The 15,998-nt window shown below is 38.6% G+C and overlaps 1 protein-coding gene across 2 annotated transcripts in view; it reads left to right on the top strand.

Moving 5' to 3' along the window:
* The window catches only part of fam120c (family with sequence similarity 120 member C), a 124,425-nt gene that overhangs the window by 78,764 nt on the left and 29,663 nt on the right, over positions 1-15,998 (top strand). For both annotated transcript variants that reach the window (XM_048547917.2, XM_048547916.2), the window contains 2 exons: positions 4,279-4,528; positions 10,856-10,970. In XM_048547917.2, coding sequence (XP_048403874.1) covers positions 4,279-4,528; positions 10,856-10,970 — 365 coding nt within the window. The remainder of the gene's footprint in view (positions 1-4,278; positions 4,529-10,855; positions 10,971-15,998) is intronic.

The following is a 15,998-nucleotide window of genomic DNA, read 5'->3' as shown; positions in this document are numbered from 1 at the left end:
CCCATTCTATAAGCTTCACTTTTATTAGCAGATTTTTATGTGGTACCTTGCCAAATGTTTTCGTAAAATTCAATAGACAATTTCCATTGCGTTTCCTTCTTTGCATTAACCTTCTCTGCTTGAATTAGATTAGTTAAGTGTGATCTTCCTTTACAAATCCATGCTGGTTGTTCTTAATTGATTTAAACCTGTCCAAGAGCCTGTTGATTTTTTTCCCCCCACCATGATAAAAGATTTCAAAACCCTGCCTACCACTGATGTTTAACTAACTGGTCAGTAGCTGGTGGACTGCCCTTACACACTTTCTCGAACAGGGGTGCCAGATTTGTTACTTTTTTCTCTCTTCTGGCACTTTCCCAATATATAGAGCTGCTTAAAAAAATTTAGGCAAGTGAGAATTCACTAGCCTTGCCTGGAACCTTTAAGCATAAATCACTGACTTTATCCCAAATAGAAAACATTCCACGGCTTTGCACCCCCTTTCTACCTAAGTGCTAAGAAAACTTTTGGGAACCCTTTATCTTGGTCACCATTCAATTCTTGTACATGTGGTAGAGCGCTGTGACTGGTGGTGTGTTGCATGAATTGGTGCTGAGTTCAGTTGTTTGTAATTTGTATGAAATGAGTTGGATGAGTACGTAGGAGGCATGGTTACTAAATTGCAGATGATACCGAAATTTGTGATATAGTGGACAGTAAAGAAGATCAGTTGAGAGTACAGTGGAGTCTTGATCAACTGGGCCAATGGGCCAAGGATTGGCAGATGGAATATAATTCCCATAAGTGCAAGATGTTGGATTTTCCTCAGACAAACCAGAGCAGAACGTACACAGTTAATGGTCGTGCCTTGAGGAGTGTTGTCGAACAGAGGCCTAGAGGCACAGGTGCATAGTTCCTTGAATGGGCGTCACGGATAGACTTTGGCATGCTTGCCTTCATTGGTCAGAGCTTTGAGTGCAGGAGTTGTGACATCATGTTACGGCTGTGCAAGACATCGGTAAGGCCACATTTGGCCACAATATATAATTCCGGTAGCCTTGCTATGGAAGGATGTAATTAAACTGGAACAGATGCAAACAAGATTCACAAGGATGCTACCAAGACTGGAAGGTTTGAGTTCTCGGGAAAAGTCAGGTAGGCTGGGACTTTTTCTCCAGAGTGCGGGAAACTAAGCTATAGAGGCTTATAAAATCATGAGGGGTATAGATAAGGTGAATAGCCACGGTCTTTTCCCCAGTGTAGAGGAGTCCAAAACCAGAGGACATTGGTTTAAGTTGAGAAGAGAGAGACTTCAAAGGGACCTGAGGGGCAATTTTTTCACAGTGGGTTACGCATATACAGAATGAACTGCCAGAGGAAGTGGTTAACGCTGGTACATTTAAAATACATTTGGAGAGGAAGGTTCAGAGGGAAATGGGCCAAACACAGGCAAACAGGATTAATTCAGTTTAGGAAACCTGGTTGGTCTGGATGAGTTGGGCTGAATGAACTGATTCTGTACTGTGTGCCTCTGACTGACTGTATGAGGAGCTGAATATTAATGGAGAAAGAACAGTGGGATTTAGGGGCCCTTGTGAAGGGGTTTCTGAACCACAAAAAGTCATCATCCGAATTCCATGGGAAATAGAAACAATGTTGGCCTTTTTTTCAAAGGGTACAAATGTAGGAATGTCTTGCTAAAATTGTGCAAGGCACAAGTCAGACCATACTGACTAGTTTTATCTCCATACCCAAGGAAAGGTGTATCGTTATTTGGAGGGACACCAGAAAGGGGTCAGGTTGATCCCAGATATGATATATGATGAAAGGTTGAGTAAGTTGGGCCAGTACTCAATGAAATTTAAAAGATTGAGAGTTGACCTTATTGAAACACATAAAGTCCTTATGGTACCTGACAGGGTAGATGGAGAAAGGTTGTTTTCCTTGTGTGAGAGTCTAGAACCTGACAGCACTACCTTCAGTATAAGGGTTGCCTAGACAATGAGGTGCTTTTTTTTAAACTGAGGATAGGGAATCTGTAGCGTTCTTTCCCACAGTAGAAACTAGATCATTAAGCATGTTCAAGGCTGAGAGAAACAGATAGTTATTCAGTAAGGGAATCAAATGATTATGGATAAAAAGCAGAAAAGAGAAATTGAGGATTATTGGATCAGCCATGATTTTAGTCAATGATTGAAAATATTTGATGCGATGAATGGCCTACTTTCTGCTTTATGGTCTTATTAACGAGGGTAAAACTGCATGGGCTTGCTGAAGTATCTGCTGAAAGTTAGCACAACTTTGCACTAACTAAAAATGGGTAGAAAGCATATAACAGTGGCAATGTTAATAATTTATATGACCAGCTCTGTGCAGTGGAACATGAACAATTAAATTTTCTGTCAGGAATTATTACTGCTGTTATGTTCCCTGAATGGCTTCCTTTGGATGCAAGAATTCGAATCCAAGTCCTGGCTGAGTACGAGGGGATAAATAGATCACATCCTCAAATATAACTTGTGTCCCCTTTGCATTTGTGGTGTTGCAGATGCATGTGATGTTGATGTTGTGCATTTAGCTCTGAGCCATTTATATCACTATGTATAGATTTAGCCTGTTTAATAAAATCTGAAATTTCCCTTTTCTGCTCCCTCAACTATCATGTAGGTGTTCCTCAAACATAAGTCTGGTTGCCCTTTCTGTGCAGCTACCTTTTTAACTGGATTGCAGAATAGTACCGGTGTTCTTTTTAGCTTTTGTTGGCTCTGCATCAGAATTAGCTATGAAGAATTAAGAGCAAAGTGCAGTGGATGCTGGAAATCTGAACTAAAAATACAAAATACTTACACTTTTTAACAACAACCTGAAATGTTGCCTGACACGCTGAATGTTTCCAGTATTTCTATCTTTATTACAAATAATTCAAGCTTACAAAACCGATTGCTAGGGTGTTCCCTAAACAATTCAAAACTTAGGCCATCAATCTCCCATTATTCAGTATTACAGATTCTACAGAAGCTGGGGAGGGTTCAGAAGAGATTTATCAAGATGTTGCTGGGTGTGGAAGGTTTGAATTATAAAGAAAGGCTGGATAGGCTGGGACTTCTTCACTGGGATATAGGAAGTTGGGAGAAGACCTGATAGAAGTCTATAAAATAATGAGAGGTACAGATAGAGTTAATGGTAATTGTCTTTTCCCTAGGATGGGGGATTTCAAGGTTAGTAGGCACATATTTCGGGTGAGAATAGTGAGATTTAAAAAAGACATGAGGCAAGTTTTTTTTTACACAGAGGGTGGTTCCCATGTTGAATTAACTTCCTGAGGACGTGGTGAGTGCAGGTACAGTTACAACATTTAAAAGTATTTGGATAAGCCCATAAATAGGCAGAATTTGGAGGGATATGGGCCCAGGAGCAGGCAGGTGATACTAGTTTTAGTTTGGGATTATGTTTGACATGGGCGGTTGGGCCTAAGGGTCTTTTTCTATGCTGTATGACTAAGTGAAGTGAATTGCATGAGTCAACAAAAAAATGTTTCTGCCATCCATTTCATGTATCCAATGCACTGTCTCCATCACCTTGTCAGTATCATAGTTGCTTTCAAGTCCTTGCTTACTGCCTGATTTTTTTTTTGACTGCACTGAGCTAGGCAACTTTTGAGAAACCTAAATTGGCCCTTTCATTCATGAGTAAAGCACAATGTAATCACCCAGTGATTAGAAATGTGCAATTTAGCTGAAACTTAGTGGAGAGTTTAACACTTGAAAAAATCTCAGTTTTTAAGCAAATTATTTAAGGATTCACAGAAGCCCATGTTAAAGGGTGAAAAGATAGTTGTGTCTGCCAAAAGTGGTTTTTTTTTAAAGTTCAAAATGCTTCTAGTTTTCAATGAAGTGTGTTAAAATCGAAAGCAGAGGATTAAGAGTACTTAAGTTGAGGAGAAAATGTCAATGAAAAAGTAAGCTGGTGGATAAAGTGACACTGGATTTGCAAAGGTGGTGCATAGTTCCTTGTGTTTCTGCACTGTGGAAATAATTAGGTGAGACGATGATACAAAGTGACAAACCCCTTATATGGTGCAGTCAACAAGTGCTGTAGACATAAGATGGAAATAATAAACATGTACATTTTGTACCTTGGGAGTTGCATGTTGCCAAGATTACAATAGTGAACTGTATCAGCTGTTCTGTTGGCACTTAAAAATAAGTTTGCAAGTTCTTTCATTTGGAATTGAAATGAAATCTCCAGTCACAAGGATTTAGTGCAGAAAATTCAGTTAATTTTATTTATGTTTTTCAGTTCCTCCAGTTTTAGTTAAAGAGTGGGCCGCTTACAAGGGGAAATCGCCCCAGACTCCAGAACTGGTAGAAGCACTTGCTTTTAGAGAGTGGACATGTCCAAACTTAAAGAAGCTGTGGCTTGGAAAAGCTGTGGAGGATAAAAACCGAAGAATGAGGGCATTTCTTGCGTGCATGAGATCAGACACACCAGCTATGCTCAATCCCTCAAATGTCCCAACACACCTTCTTGTTCTTTGCTGCGTGCTACGGTAAGGGAATAACATTGAATAACAGTGGAAAGTCACCAGCTTTTTTTCCCCACTATTGCATGTTTTAGTGTGTTTTTGTACAATGATACTTATCCTTTAAAGTAATATTTGAATATATAAACTATAATTGTACTGTTAAAAAGCATTTCTCTCAATCTTCAATTCAATTATTTTATGCATCGTATTCTTTCCTACAATTTATTTTAAACAGAGGTAAATGCTGTCTAGTTTTTAACATTTCACAAAGTCATGGCTCTTACAGTATACAATATATTCTGGGGAGAAAGCATTACACTTTTGTTTCACTTTGTCTGTTAAGTTGTGTAAATGTTTGATATAGCAGTTTTGAAAGCTATGGCTGCAAAATTTATAAGTCTGTTTCAGTGGTGAATCTGCAACCACACTATTTAAGATGGGAGAAGGAGGGAGAGTGAAATCTCTCGACTTGCAAACTTGATGTCTTGTCGTATGGAAAATGTTGGAATCTTATGTGATAACAGAACATTTAGAAAATAGTGAAAAAATTGGACAGAATCAGCATGGATTTATGAAAGGGATGTCACCTTTGACAAACTTGGAATTGCTTGAGGATGGTACTTGCAGCATAAATAAAGGAGAGCCAGTGGATGAGTATTTGGGTGTTCAGAAGGTTTTTTATAAGGCCCCATGCAGAAGTTAGGTACTGTCAGTTCTGCTGTAACACAGTAGTTGTGTTCCTGTGCAACATTGCATTATGGAAAATCACACTCTAGAAATGATGAGGCCAATGGGAAAAGTGGCATTGGGGCAGACCACCATAAAATATCACTCAAAATCGCTCAGAAATGACTTAAAAGCCTAACACGAAGGACAGCACAGTTTGAATAAATATTTAATTCATACCTAATAATGAAATAAAAGTAAATTTAACACCTTACTTTGGAAAAGATGTCAGATGACTTGCTATAGAAGATGTTTTGAGGTTGCTGTGTTGTTAATGCAGGGGCTGAGTGTCATCCTCATTGTCATCATTGCCTTAAAATATAAGCTTTAAAAGCTGCTGTTGCACCCTGGTCCATGAGTTGAAGGAGAGAGGTTGCATTTGGAGGTAGAAATAGCACTTTGATGTTTTCAGGAAGCTCACCAGTGGTGGGAGGATGACTTGATGCATTATCTAGGATGAAGCAATCTTGAAATCGAAGTTTTTTTTTCCTGCAATACTTCCTTGAATATCTTCCAAACCAACAACAAGGTTAGAAAATATTTGCCCTCTCATCCAACCTCTCTTGCTTGGCCTAAAGTAGACGCCTAGAGTAGATTTAAGGTAGCCTTTCAAGGCTTGTAGAGGCTTAAACTTTAAGTCTGCACTGGCATTGGCACCCAGCAGCACAAGGAAGGAAATGCCAATGCATGCTCCTCATCTGCACTGGTAGCTTCACCACATAACTCCGTTATGAAAGGCATAGTGGTTCTTAAAACCAGCAAACCGGCCACAGCTAGCACTAAAGGCAAACTCATCTGCAGGATTTTCAGCTTTTTTATTATATCCTCATAAATTGATAAGGCTTTTTCTTTTATCGTGAGAAAAGTGGTCCCAGATCGCTTTTTCATTTGGTCTTCTATCCACACACTTAGAAGCTGCTCCATCTCCTCAAGTTCCTTTGTCCGTGACCTCTCAGATTTGCCAGCACTTGTTCCAGCAATACAACTTGAGCTGCTTTAATCTTTTCTGCATTGTCTCTAATGATGCGTAAGGTAGACTCTTTTATTCTGTTATGTGAACTATATCATATGTTCTGTTACTACACACAAAACGCTTTATAACATCTAGTTTCTCTTCCAGTGTTGTAGCCTTTCTTTTACGTTCACCACCTGCAATTTTATCACCAGGACACTTCTTGCTAACATTCTTGTCACTTTATCCTGGTATTTTTATGGGTAACATGGCAGAATTTGCAAAACTAAACTAAAATCACGGAGTATTGTACCTGTTACAGAAAGTGCTTCACAACAAAATCTGTAAACGATTACGTGACGCCAGCATGGAGACTCTTTTGGTGCTAACATTGCACATGCTCAGGGCAAAGCCCGCAAAACGATCATGTGCTATGGACACACAATCCACACATCGCTGGAATCGCATTATAGCTGACACAAGTTTGCATTTAGAATTAGTGTTCCCCTATTCGTCAGTCATGTTATAGCCAATTCACATTGCCGGAACACACATTATAACAGAACCAACTGTACATACAATTAAAGTGCATAGGATTGCAGGGGAATATACTAGTATGGATTGAGAATTGGTTACTGGACAGAAAACAGACGGTAAGAATAAACAGATCATTCTCAGGGTGGCTGTTACCTGTAGAGGTACCGCATGGATGAGTGCTAGGTGACAACTGTTTACAATCTACGTAATTGATTGGACGTAGCGCCCAATTTTAATATCTCCCCATTTGCTGATGATACCAAACTGAGTGAGAATGCAAGTTTGAGAATGGTGCAAGGAGGCTTCAAAGGGACTTGGCTAAGCAAATAAGCATGACAGATGGAATATAATGTTAATAAATGTTAATAAGTTCCAGTAGGAAAAAACAGAGACAGAATATTACATTGTGAAAGATTGGGAAGTGCAGGTGTCCTTAAGCCACCAAAACTAGCATGTAGACATAACCAGTAATTGGAAAGGCAAGAATTGCATGTGTTGATACATTGTATTAGGGACAAAAAAAACTACAGATGCTGCAACCCAAGGTAGACAAATTTGAGGCTGGAAGAATACAGCAAGTCAGGCAGCATCTGGAGGAAAGGAGCAGTCAAAATTTTGGATATTACCCTTCTTGAGGACCGAAGAAGACTAATACCCAAAACGTTGACTGCTCCTTTCCTCCAGATGCTGCCTGGCTTGCTGTGCTCTTGATACATTGCATATGGAATGCCTATTTTTAGGGGCACGTTTCTCAGCGAAACGTTTAAACTTTTAATCTCCAGTATTTGCTCCCTTCCTTTATTGGAATGGGAGAAAGCCATATTCTTGTTTCTTGGTTAATATTAATACAGGAATGCCATGAAAGTACTTGCTAAGGATTATGCATTGTATCAGTAGTTGATAGAATGTTTAGGAGAAAGTCTGACCCATTGATAGTTTTCATTTTGTAAATGTCATAAACTTTTCTTGCCACATTGCTGCTGACATATATCACCCATTTCATAGGAATATGAACACAATAGAGATGTCTTGTTGCATTGTGTAGAGCGTTGTAGAGCTGACACCTGGAGCATTGTTTACAAGTTGGCCTCTTTATTTTGGCAAGGGTATATATGCCATAGAGGAAGCGCAACAGCGGTTCACCTGAACCACAATGATGGGATTTTCCTGTGGGGTGGGGTTGAGGAAGCTGGCTCTGTATTTTCTGGAGTGTGGAAAAAAATGAAAGTTGATCTCATTGAAACTTGCAAAATTCTAACGAGGTATGACAGTGAATATAGATAGGATGTTTTCCCTGGTGAATCGAGAAGCGGGGACAGTTTCATGATAAGGCACAGGTCGTTTAAGTCTGAGGTGAAGAGAAAGTTCTTTACTCAAAAGTTGGTAGATTTTTAGAATTTCTGTCTTTCACTGAGCATTCACAACCATCTTTGAGCATGCTCAAGACAGAAGTTAAATAAGCTTCACAAAACTAATAACATCAAAGAATATGGAGATGGCGTGAAAAAATGAAATGGGGCAACCGTGATCTCGAATAACAGGATAGACTCAATGGGCCAACATGGCCTATTTCTGTTCTTTATACCAAACAAACAAAAACTAGGGATTAGAGGCTTAAAGGATAAACTGAAACTGATGCAGCTGTAAATAGCTGTTACAGTATGGAATATGTGAACACATACACTTTTGAACTGAAGTCAACTTGTAAGACATTAGTGCTTGAAAAATAAGTTGCAGAGGTGGGATTGAATTTTGCAACTTCTTTGCAGAACTGGCTTAGCATTTATAGAGTCATACAGCATGGAAACAGACGTTTCCGTCTAATTCATCTGTGCTGACCAAGTTTCCCAAACTAACTAATCCCACTTGTCTGCATTTGACCCATGTCCATCTAAACGTTTCCTGTTCATGTATTTATGCAAATGTCTTTTAAATGTTGTAACTGTACCTGCATCTACTATTTTCTCTGGCAACTCATTCCACATAAGAAACACCTTCTGTGTGAAAAAGTCGCCCCTCGGTTGCCTTTTAAATCTTGCTTCTCTCGCATTAAAATTGTGTCCTCTAGTTTTGGTCTCCCATATCCTATGGAAGAGATGTTGGCTATTCACCTTGTTTACACCCCTCATGATTTTATAAACTTCTATGACCTCCTACACTCTAGTGGAAGAAGTCCCAGCCTATCCAGCATCTCCTTAAAGCTCAGACTCTCCAGTCCCGGCAACATCCTTGTAAATCTTTTCTGAACCCTGTCCAATTTCACAACACCTTTCTTATAGCAGGGTGATCAGAACTCCAAAAGTAACCTCATCGTTGTCCTCTACAGCCTTGACATGATGCCCCAACTCCAATACTCAATGATCTGAGCAATAAAAGCAAGTGTGCTAAATACCTTCTTAATCACTCTCTCCCTGTGATGCAACATTCAAAGAACTATGTACCTGAACCCCAAATCTCTCTTTTCGACAACACTCCCCACTTACTGTATAAGACCTTCCCTTGTTTGTTTTACCAAAATGCAATATCTCTCATTTATCCAAATTGAACTCCATCTGTTGTTGTGGAGCTCATTGATCCAATTGATCAAGATCTGTTTGTAATCTTAGACAATCTTCTTCCCTGCCTAAAATACCACCGATCTTGGTGTTACCTGCAAACTTACTAACCACACCTCCTAAACTCTTATTCAAATCCTTTATATCGGTAACAGTCAACAGCTCTTGCTTTATTTTATTAATTTTTAGACAGGAATGCAGTGGAAATACTGCTAATGTTAAACAAGGTAAAATAAATGATTAAAGTAATGTTTAGGATTTAGCCTGGCCTGCACAAACTTCCCTTTTTCTCCAAAGCTCATGAATGTTTCTTGCCATATTGATCAAATCACTGTAAGGAGGTTGAATGCCTCTGTAAAGTTGATAATTCCACATTTTGTTCACTGACAAACTGTTCTGAAGGATTATATATGAATTCAGGTATCATTGTATCATGAACAATTGTTTGGAAAATGGTTAGAAATGTAGACATGTTTAAATTAGAAATATTGAAAATCTATGCTTATATCAGATGGGATGTCTTTATATAAATAGCGCAATCTTCTTTGAAGATTTCTCTGACCAATTTCTCATGCACAAACTGCCCCTCAATGACATCACCCAAAAGCACAGATTAAATTTTTACATGTATGCTGATGACACCCAACTCTACCTCTCCACCTCCTCTCTTGGCTTTCTCCACTGTGGCTAAATTATCAAATTGCTCATCCAGTATTCAGTATTGTATGATCAGGACTTTTCTCCAATTAAATATTGCAAAGACTGAAATCATATTTCTAGTTCCTGCTCTAACTTTGTTCCTTTTGCAACTGACACCATCTCTCTCCCTGTTGATAGTCTGAAATTAACTCAGTCATTTTACTGCCTTGGGATCATATTCAATCAAGAGATGAACTTATAACCAAATATTCACACCATCACTACAGCCCCCTATTTCCACCTCCCTAACTTTGTTCATCTTTGCCCCTCTCTCAGCTCCTCTGCTGCTGTAACCCTCTTTCACGCCTTTGTAACCTCTAGACGTGACTATTCAAATGCACTACTGGCTGGTCTTCCACATGCTACCCTCTGTAAACGTCAAGTCGTCCAAAACTCTGCTGCCTGTGTCTTAATTCACAGTAAGTCCTTCATCTGTCACCTCTGTGCTTGCTCAATTTTAAAATTCTCATTCTTGTTTTCAAATCCCTCCATGGCCTTGTCCCTCCCCATCTCTGTATTCTCCCATCAGCCTTGTAGTCTTCAGAGATACCTGCATTCATTGAATTCTGTTCTCTTTAGCATCTCCATTTTAGTAGCTGCACCATTGGTGGTGTCCCTTCAGCTGCCAAGGTCCTAAGATCTGAAAATTCCTCCTATATCTCTCCACTTCTCTTGCCTCTGTTCTTTAAAAGACTCTGTAAAACCTATGTCTTTGACCAAGCTTTTGGTTGCCTGATCTGTTTTTTTTGTCATATTTTAATTTATAATGCCGCTGGAAAGCAAGTTGGAATATTTTATCATATAAAAAGTGTTGTATTAATCCAAGTTTTTGTTGCTGTGCGCTGAAAATTGAAGCTCATCCCTTATATATATCCCTTATAGATACTTGTTGCAGTGGCCAGGAGTGAGGATCCTTCGTCGCCATGAACTTGATGCATTCCTTGCACAGGCTTTATCTCCCAAACTTTATGAACCAGATCAGCTGCAGGAACTTAAGGTAGTCAACACAGTTGCTTACATGTTTTTTTCTAATTTAATTAGCTTGTTCAGAGATGTTATAACACACCTCTGGAGCAGGTGTGACTTGAGCCCAGGCTGCAACAATGAGGTTGCTTATTCAATTAAAAACAAAGGACATTAGATAAAACTGAATTTATGATTTATTAATTTGCATTGAATTTGCATGTTTAGTTTATTACAATGAAATAAATAAAGACTAAATAGGAAATTAGAAACGCATGATTTTCTGAAGAATGCCCTAAGTGAAATTGTGACCAAGTGCTTTCTCTTCATTTTGTGACATATTGCAGTTTTAACATGTTTAATTTGTTTATATCACTGCAATCCTTGTTTGGCAAAATGAAAACTGTGCCTCTGTTCATGTAAATACTAAGTTAATTTACTGTCCTGAGTAAGATGTTGAAGGGGCTGATGCTGAGTGAATATACTTGAATTTGCATCTCAGATTGCATATGACGCTGCAGTCTTTCTGCTGCAATGGACTTGTTAACGTCATTGAGGTCCATGGGTTCAAACAGGCAGTGACTGCTTAGGTAGAAAATTGACTGAGTAACAAAGCAGAGAGTAAGGACGAACTGCTGCTGTGGTGTTGAAACCGCTGCTCTTTTTGATAAATCTTAATAGTCTAGAATTCAGTATGGCATAATTTCAAAGCTTAAAAATGGTACAAAATTCAAGTGCCGGGCACAGTGACAGCAAAAATAGACCTCTGGAGTGTATAGACTGGTGAAATAGACAGTTACATGACCATTGAAATCTAACACTGAAAAGATGTGAAGTGACTAATTTTGCTCGGAAGAGTGAGGTGTGCAGCATGAACTAAGTTGATCAATTCTACATGGCATGTGGGGGTGCACTTACACAAAATTGAAAGTAACAAGTTAGCTAAGAAGGCTGTAAGAAAGGTCTTTATATGTGAAGCAAGAAGGTGATGCTAACCTCACGAAGCACAAGTTGGACCCAGCTGTAGTGACCAATCAGAGCACCATTCAAAGAAGAACGTGAGAGTGAGTGCAGAAGAGATTTACTGAAATATTACTGAAGTGAAAGATCATTTTCTTCGGGAAAGTAGAGCAGTTGCAGTTTTTGACCTTGCTGAAGAGAAGGTGAAAGGCAGTTTAACAGATATGTTCAAAATCACAGAGTTTTAATGGAGTAAATAGGAGAAACTGTTTCTGGTAGCCAAAGGATCAGATGTCAGAGGACAGGATATTTGACAAATGGACAGGGGATATGTGGGAATTTTAAAATTTTATGATGTCATTGGACTTTCATTGGCCGGAAGAGTAGTGAATAAAATTCAGTAATGCCTTTCAGAAGGAATTCTGATAAATACTTGAATTAGGAAAAATTGCAGGGAGATGGGGAAATGACAAGACAGTGGAACTAATTGAAAAGCTTTTTGAAAGCACTCACACAGACATGTCGGGCAGAATTGCGTCCTATGTTGTTACATTCTAATTGCAACTGATCCCCAAGTATCCTACCATTTACATTGGAATCTCCCAAATTTAAAACAGGTGTAAGTAATTATGAACAATCTGGATCAAAGAAAACACAAAGGCTCTACTTTTATTTTTGAGCCTAAAAATGAGATTTCAGCTCCTTTTTAAAATTATTCATGCAGGTTTGGCATAGCATGTTTAACAACCTGCAATGTTCTCAATTTTTCTGTGTCTTATTACTGTCAGTTCAGAAATCTGAATCAGGAGTTTGTCCAGTGAGACTTGAAAATCTCGTTGCCAAATTGAGAAACGTCTGAACAAACACAGATTTGCATATGCTCAGCTTTGAGAGCTGGGGAGAAAGTGTCAGTCGAGGAAATTTGTTTAGATTTACTCAGAAGATCAATGCAATTTGGTACATCCTCATTACTCATCTACACCCAGAATTCTATAACCTTTTAAGCCACATAATTTTATGAACTCCCAGTTACAATGCAAAGGAAATACCTGGTCAGGATATTTAGTTTTTTACAATAAAAATCTGTTATGTCATCAAGTGCATCTGGCAGAAGTCACAGAGCATCACTATTAACCCACATCCAGAAACATGTAAAAGGAAGCCAAAGGTATAAAACCAAAATGTTTTGTTGGAAATCTGGAACAAAATAGAAACTACCAAGCTCATCAGAACTGCGCAAAGTTAGAAATAGTTTTTAAGCACGTGAAATGAGGGAGGCTGGTAAAAGGGAAAGGAGAAGGTCTGTAATAGGGCAAGAGACAGGTGATGTATTTGGTCTTGGTCTTTTTTTTTATCTTGTTTCAGCTTTGTATCTACAACTTCATTCATTATTTCCATTATTTTGCCATTCACAACTCTCCTATTCACAATTTGATGCTGTACTGCCCCATTGCCACTCCCTTTAGTGTTTCTTTGCATTTTGGCATTTTAAATCTTGTAAATGTATAGTCTGTCACCATTTCATCCTAACCTCTAAATGCAGTTATTTCCATTTTGGATCAGTTTTGCGTAAAATTTAATGAAACAACTTTGAAAAAGAATTGTTCAGTGTTAATATTTTGAAGACTATTGAAGCTTAGACAATGTTAAATTGACAACTCAAGATCATGGTTTTATCTTTCAAAAATTACAATTACATGATTTTGCTTTAAACATGCTTTTTTCAGACCGGTTCTGTAGCAAGGTAGCAAGAATTTTAAGAGCACTTCTGCTGAAAATATTTGTGAAAAGCCATTTCAAATTAAACTAAATTTGCCGGTTATTTTTTAAAAAAATTAGTTTTACTAGTTGTGTGGTTTGGAAAATTTCCTCTGAGAATGCCCGTCATTTTTCTACTTTTAATCAACTAATTTGAGATTTGGTAATAAGAAATAATATAAATATTCAATGGTTAGTATCTGACAGATAATTCTTTGAAGGACTGTGTCTAGGAAGTCACAGTGAAATAATCTCAATTGATACCATGGGCCCTAAATATTAACCCTGTGAGCAGAGATTTGGTGTAGGGTTATGAAGGACTTTTAAAAAGGACAGGATTTCTCCATTGAACTGGAAAAGCTTGCATAATATTTAAATGTTGAACATTGCTTGCATACCTGCTGTTTACTGTTTAAGTAATGGACTATACACAAACCAGTGTGACCTTTGAATGAAGAGAAATCACATACTTGGTCCCACGATAGTGTTTTGAGGTGAAAGTGTGGTATACCTTCAGTGTCATATGGAGGGACTTACAGGGTTTTGACTCAACAGTACTGAAGGAATGGCAATACATTTCAAAATCTGTAGGTTGAGGGGCTTGAAGAGGAATTGCTGGTGGTGGTGGCCCCATCTATCTGCTGCCCTTCTAGATGTTTGTGGTCACAGGTTTGCGAGGTGCTGTCTGAAGAGACTTGTTGAATTTCTGCATCTTGTGGATAGTACAGATTGCTGCTCTAGAGCATTGCTGGTGGAGGGAGTAAATGTTTATGGACATGGTGCCAGTCAAGTGGGCTGCTTTTTCCTGGATGAGCAGCTTACCTTCAAGACTGCAGCAGCAAATTGGGTTGCCGTATTGTGTGGACAGCCTCCTGGAGCATATAACCAACCTATCTTGGAGTTCTAATTTGGAAGAACTTCAGTAATTGTAGTTACAGCTAGATGGTTATGGTTAGATTAACAATTAAACATGACAGAAATGACATTAAGGCTTACCAAAACTGAAGTGCATGATTTTACAAGACTTGGCAATGTATGCTGAGAACACTCACTTGTTTTAGTCCTGTTGTAAATCATAATCCTTGCATTAATTATTACATTTTTTAAAATGTCCTGTCTGAGTTTTAGACTTTCATTTCAAAGTTACTTAGAATTATTTCATCAGCAATTAACTGATGCATATGTACAATCATTTTTCTGTAGGATTTATATTAGTGGAGTTTAATGCTTATTACAAAATGCAAAACAAATGTAAAGTTTTACATGTTCTTCAATCTTTTTCTGAAATTGCTTTTTGTTTGTTTTGGGAATTATTGCGAATGTCCACATAATTAATCCCATTCTTTGGGTCAGTTTTGCGGCCCTGAAACGGGACCAAAGTAAGGAAGAACAGCAAAACAAAAAAGATCTCTAGCCAGTGTAGATGGAAGTCTTGCCTTCTTTCCAGTTGCCAGCCATTTAGTAGGTTGCAGAGCAGGTTGCTTGCCAGCACCTAGCAGAAAGCCTAAAGTCAGACTCTGCAGAATTTTCACTGAGCCATGTTGCCTCTGGAAGCTGTTTTTGACCATGTCCAGTGAGAAGAGGTTAGAAAGATCATGGAGGTCGGACTGAAGGCCCACAGACCTCTTGAAAAGGTTCCAGTAGAGGATTTTTGTCAGTTAAGGTGGCTTTGGAGGCAAGTTAGCATTGAGGAATGCCAGTAAGTGAGGGGATAAAAGCAGGGGAAATTACTCCATACATGGGCTAAATGTTGGACAGATTCTGATTTTTCAATGGTCTGGCTCAAGGAGTCTCATGTCTGTCTATTTAAATGCCAACAACTGAAGTTCAGACATGTTGCCAGCACTTGTACGGGATCGTTGAACCACTTGAGAAAAATAGTGGCTCCAATCCTGTTCTGTCAGTCACGTTAACTTCATTAGGAATAATTAAGTTGTGTGCACACACTCCTCCAGCATTGTGACCGTCCAGTGGAAAATCCTGTTTCCCGGCAGCCTGGTAACAGAAGTGGGATCACTGTGTGGTATCAGTCCTGTTTTCAGTGGCAAAATCTGATCCCTCTTCTGGTTGTACAAGTGGTTTCCTACTGTACTAGTGATGCAGAGTCTGAACTAAAAATACAAAGAATTTGATTTCAGAGTTTTGCATGTCAGCTTAATAACGTAAATTCAATTCACAAGTAAGCCTATTAACTGTTAGATTGTTGTTTTGAAAGAAAAATCCCCAACTGGCTACTGATGTCCTCTGGGAAAGAAAATTTGTTGTTGTCAGTTATTTTGCTCTGTATGTATAAATGTCATAAACTCTTAACTGCCATGTGTAGTGGCTACATAGTGATGTAAGA

This window comes from Stegostoma tigrinum, chromosome 11, assembly GCF_030684315.1.
Source record: "Stegostoma tigrinum isolate sSteTig4 chromosome 11, sSteTig4.hap1, whole genome shotgun sequence".
Lineage (NCBI taxonomy): Eukaryota > Metazoa > Chordata > Chondrichthyes > Orectolobiformes > Stegostomatidae > Stegostoma > Stegostoma tigrinum.
This window is presented reverse-complemented; position numbering and strand designations above follow the sequence as displayed.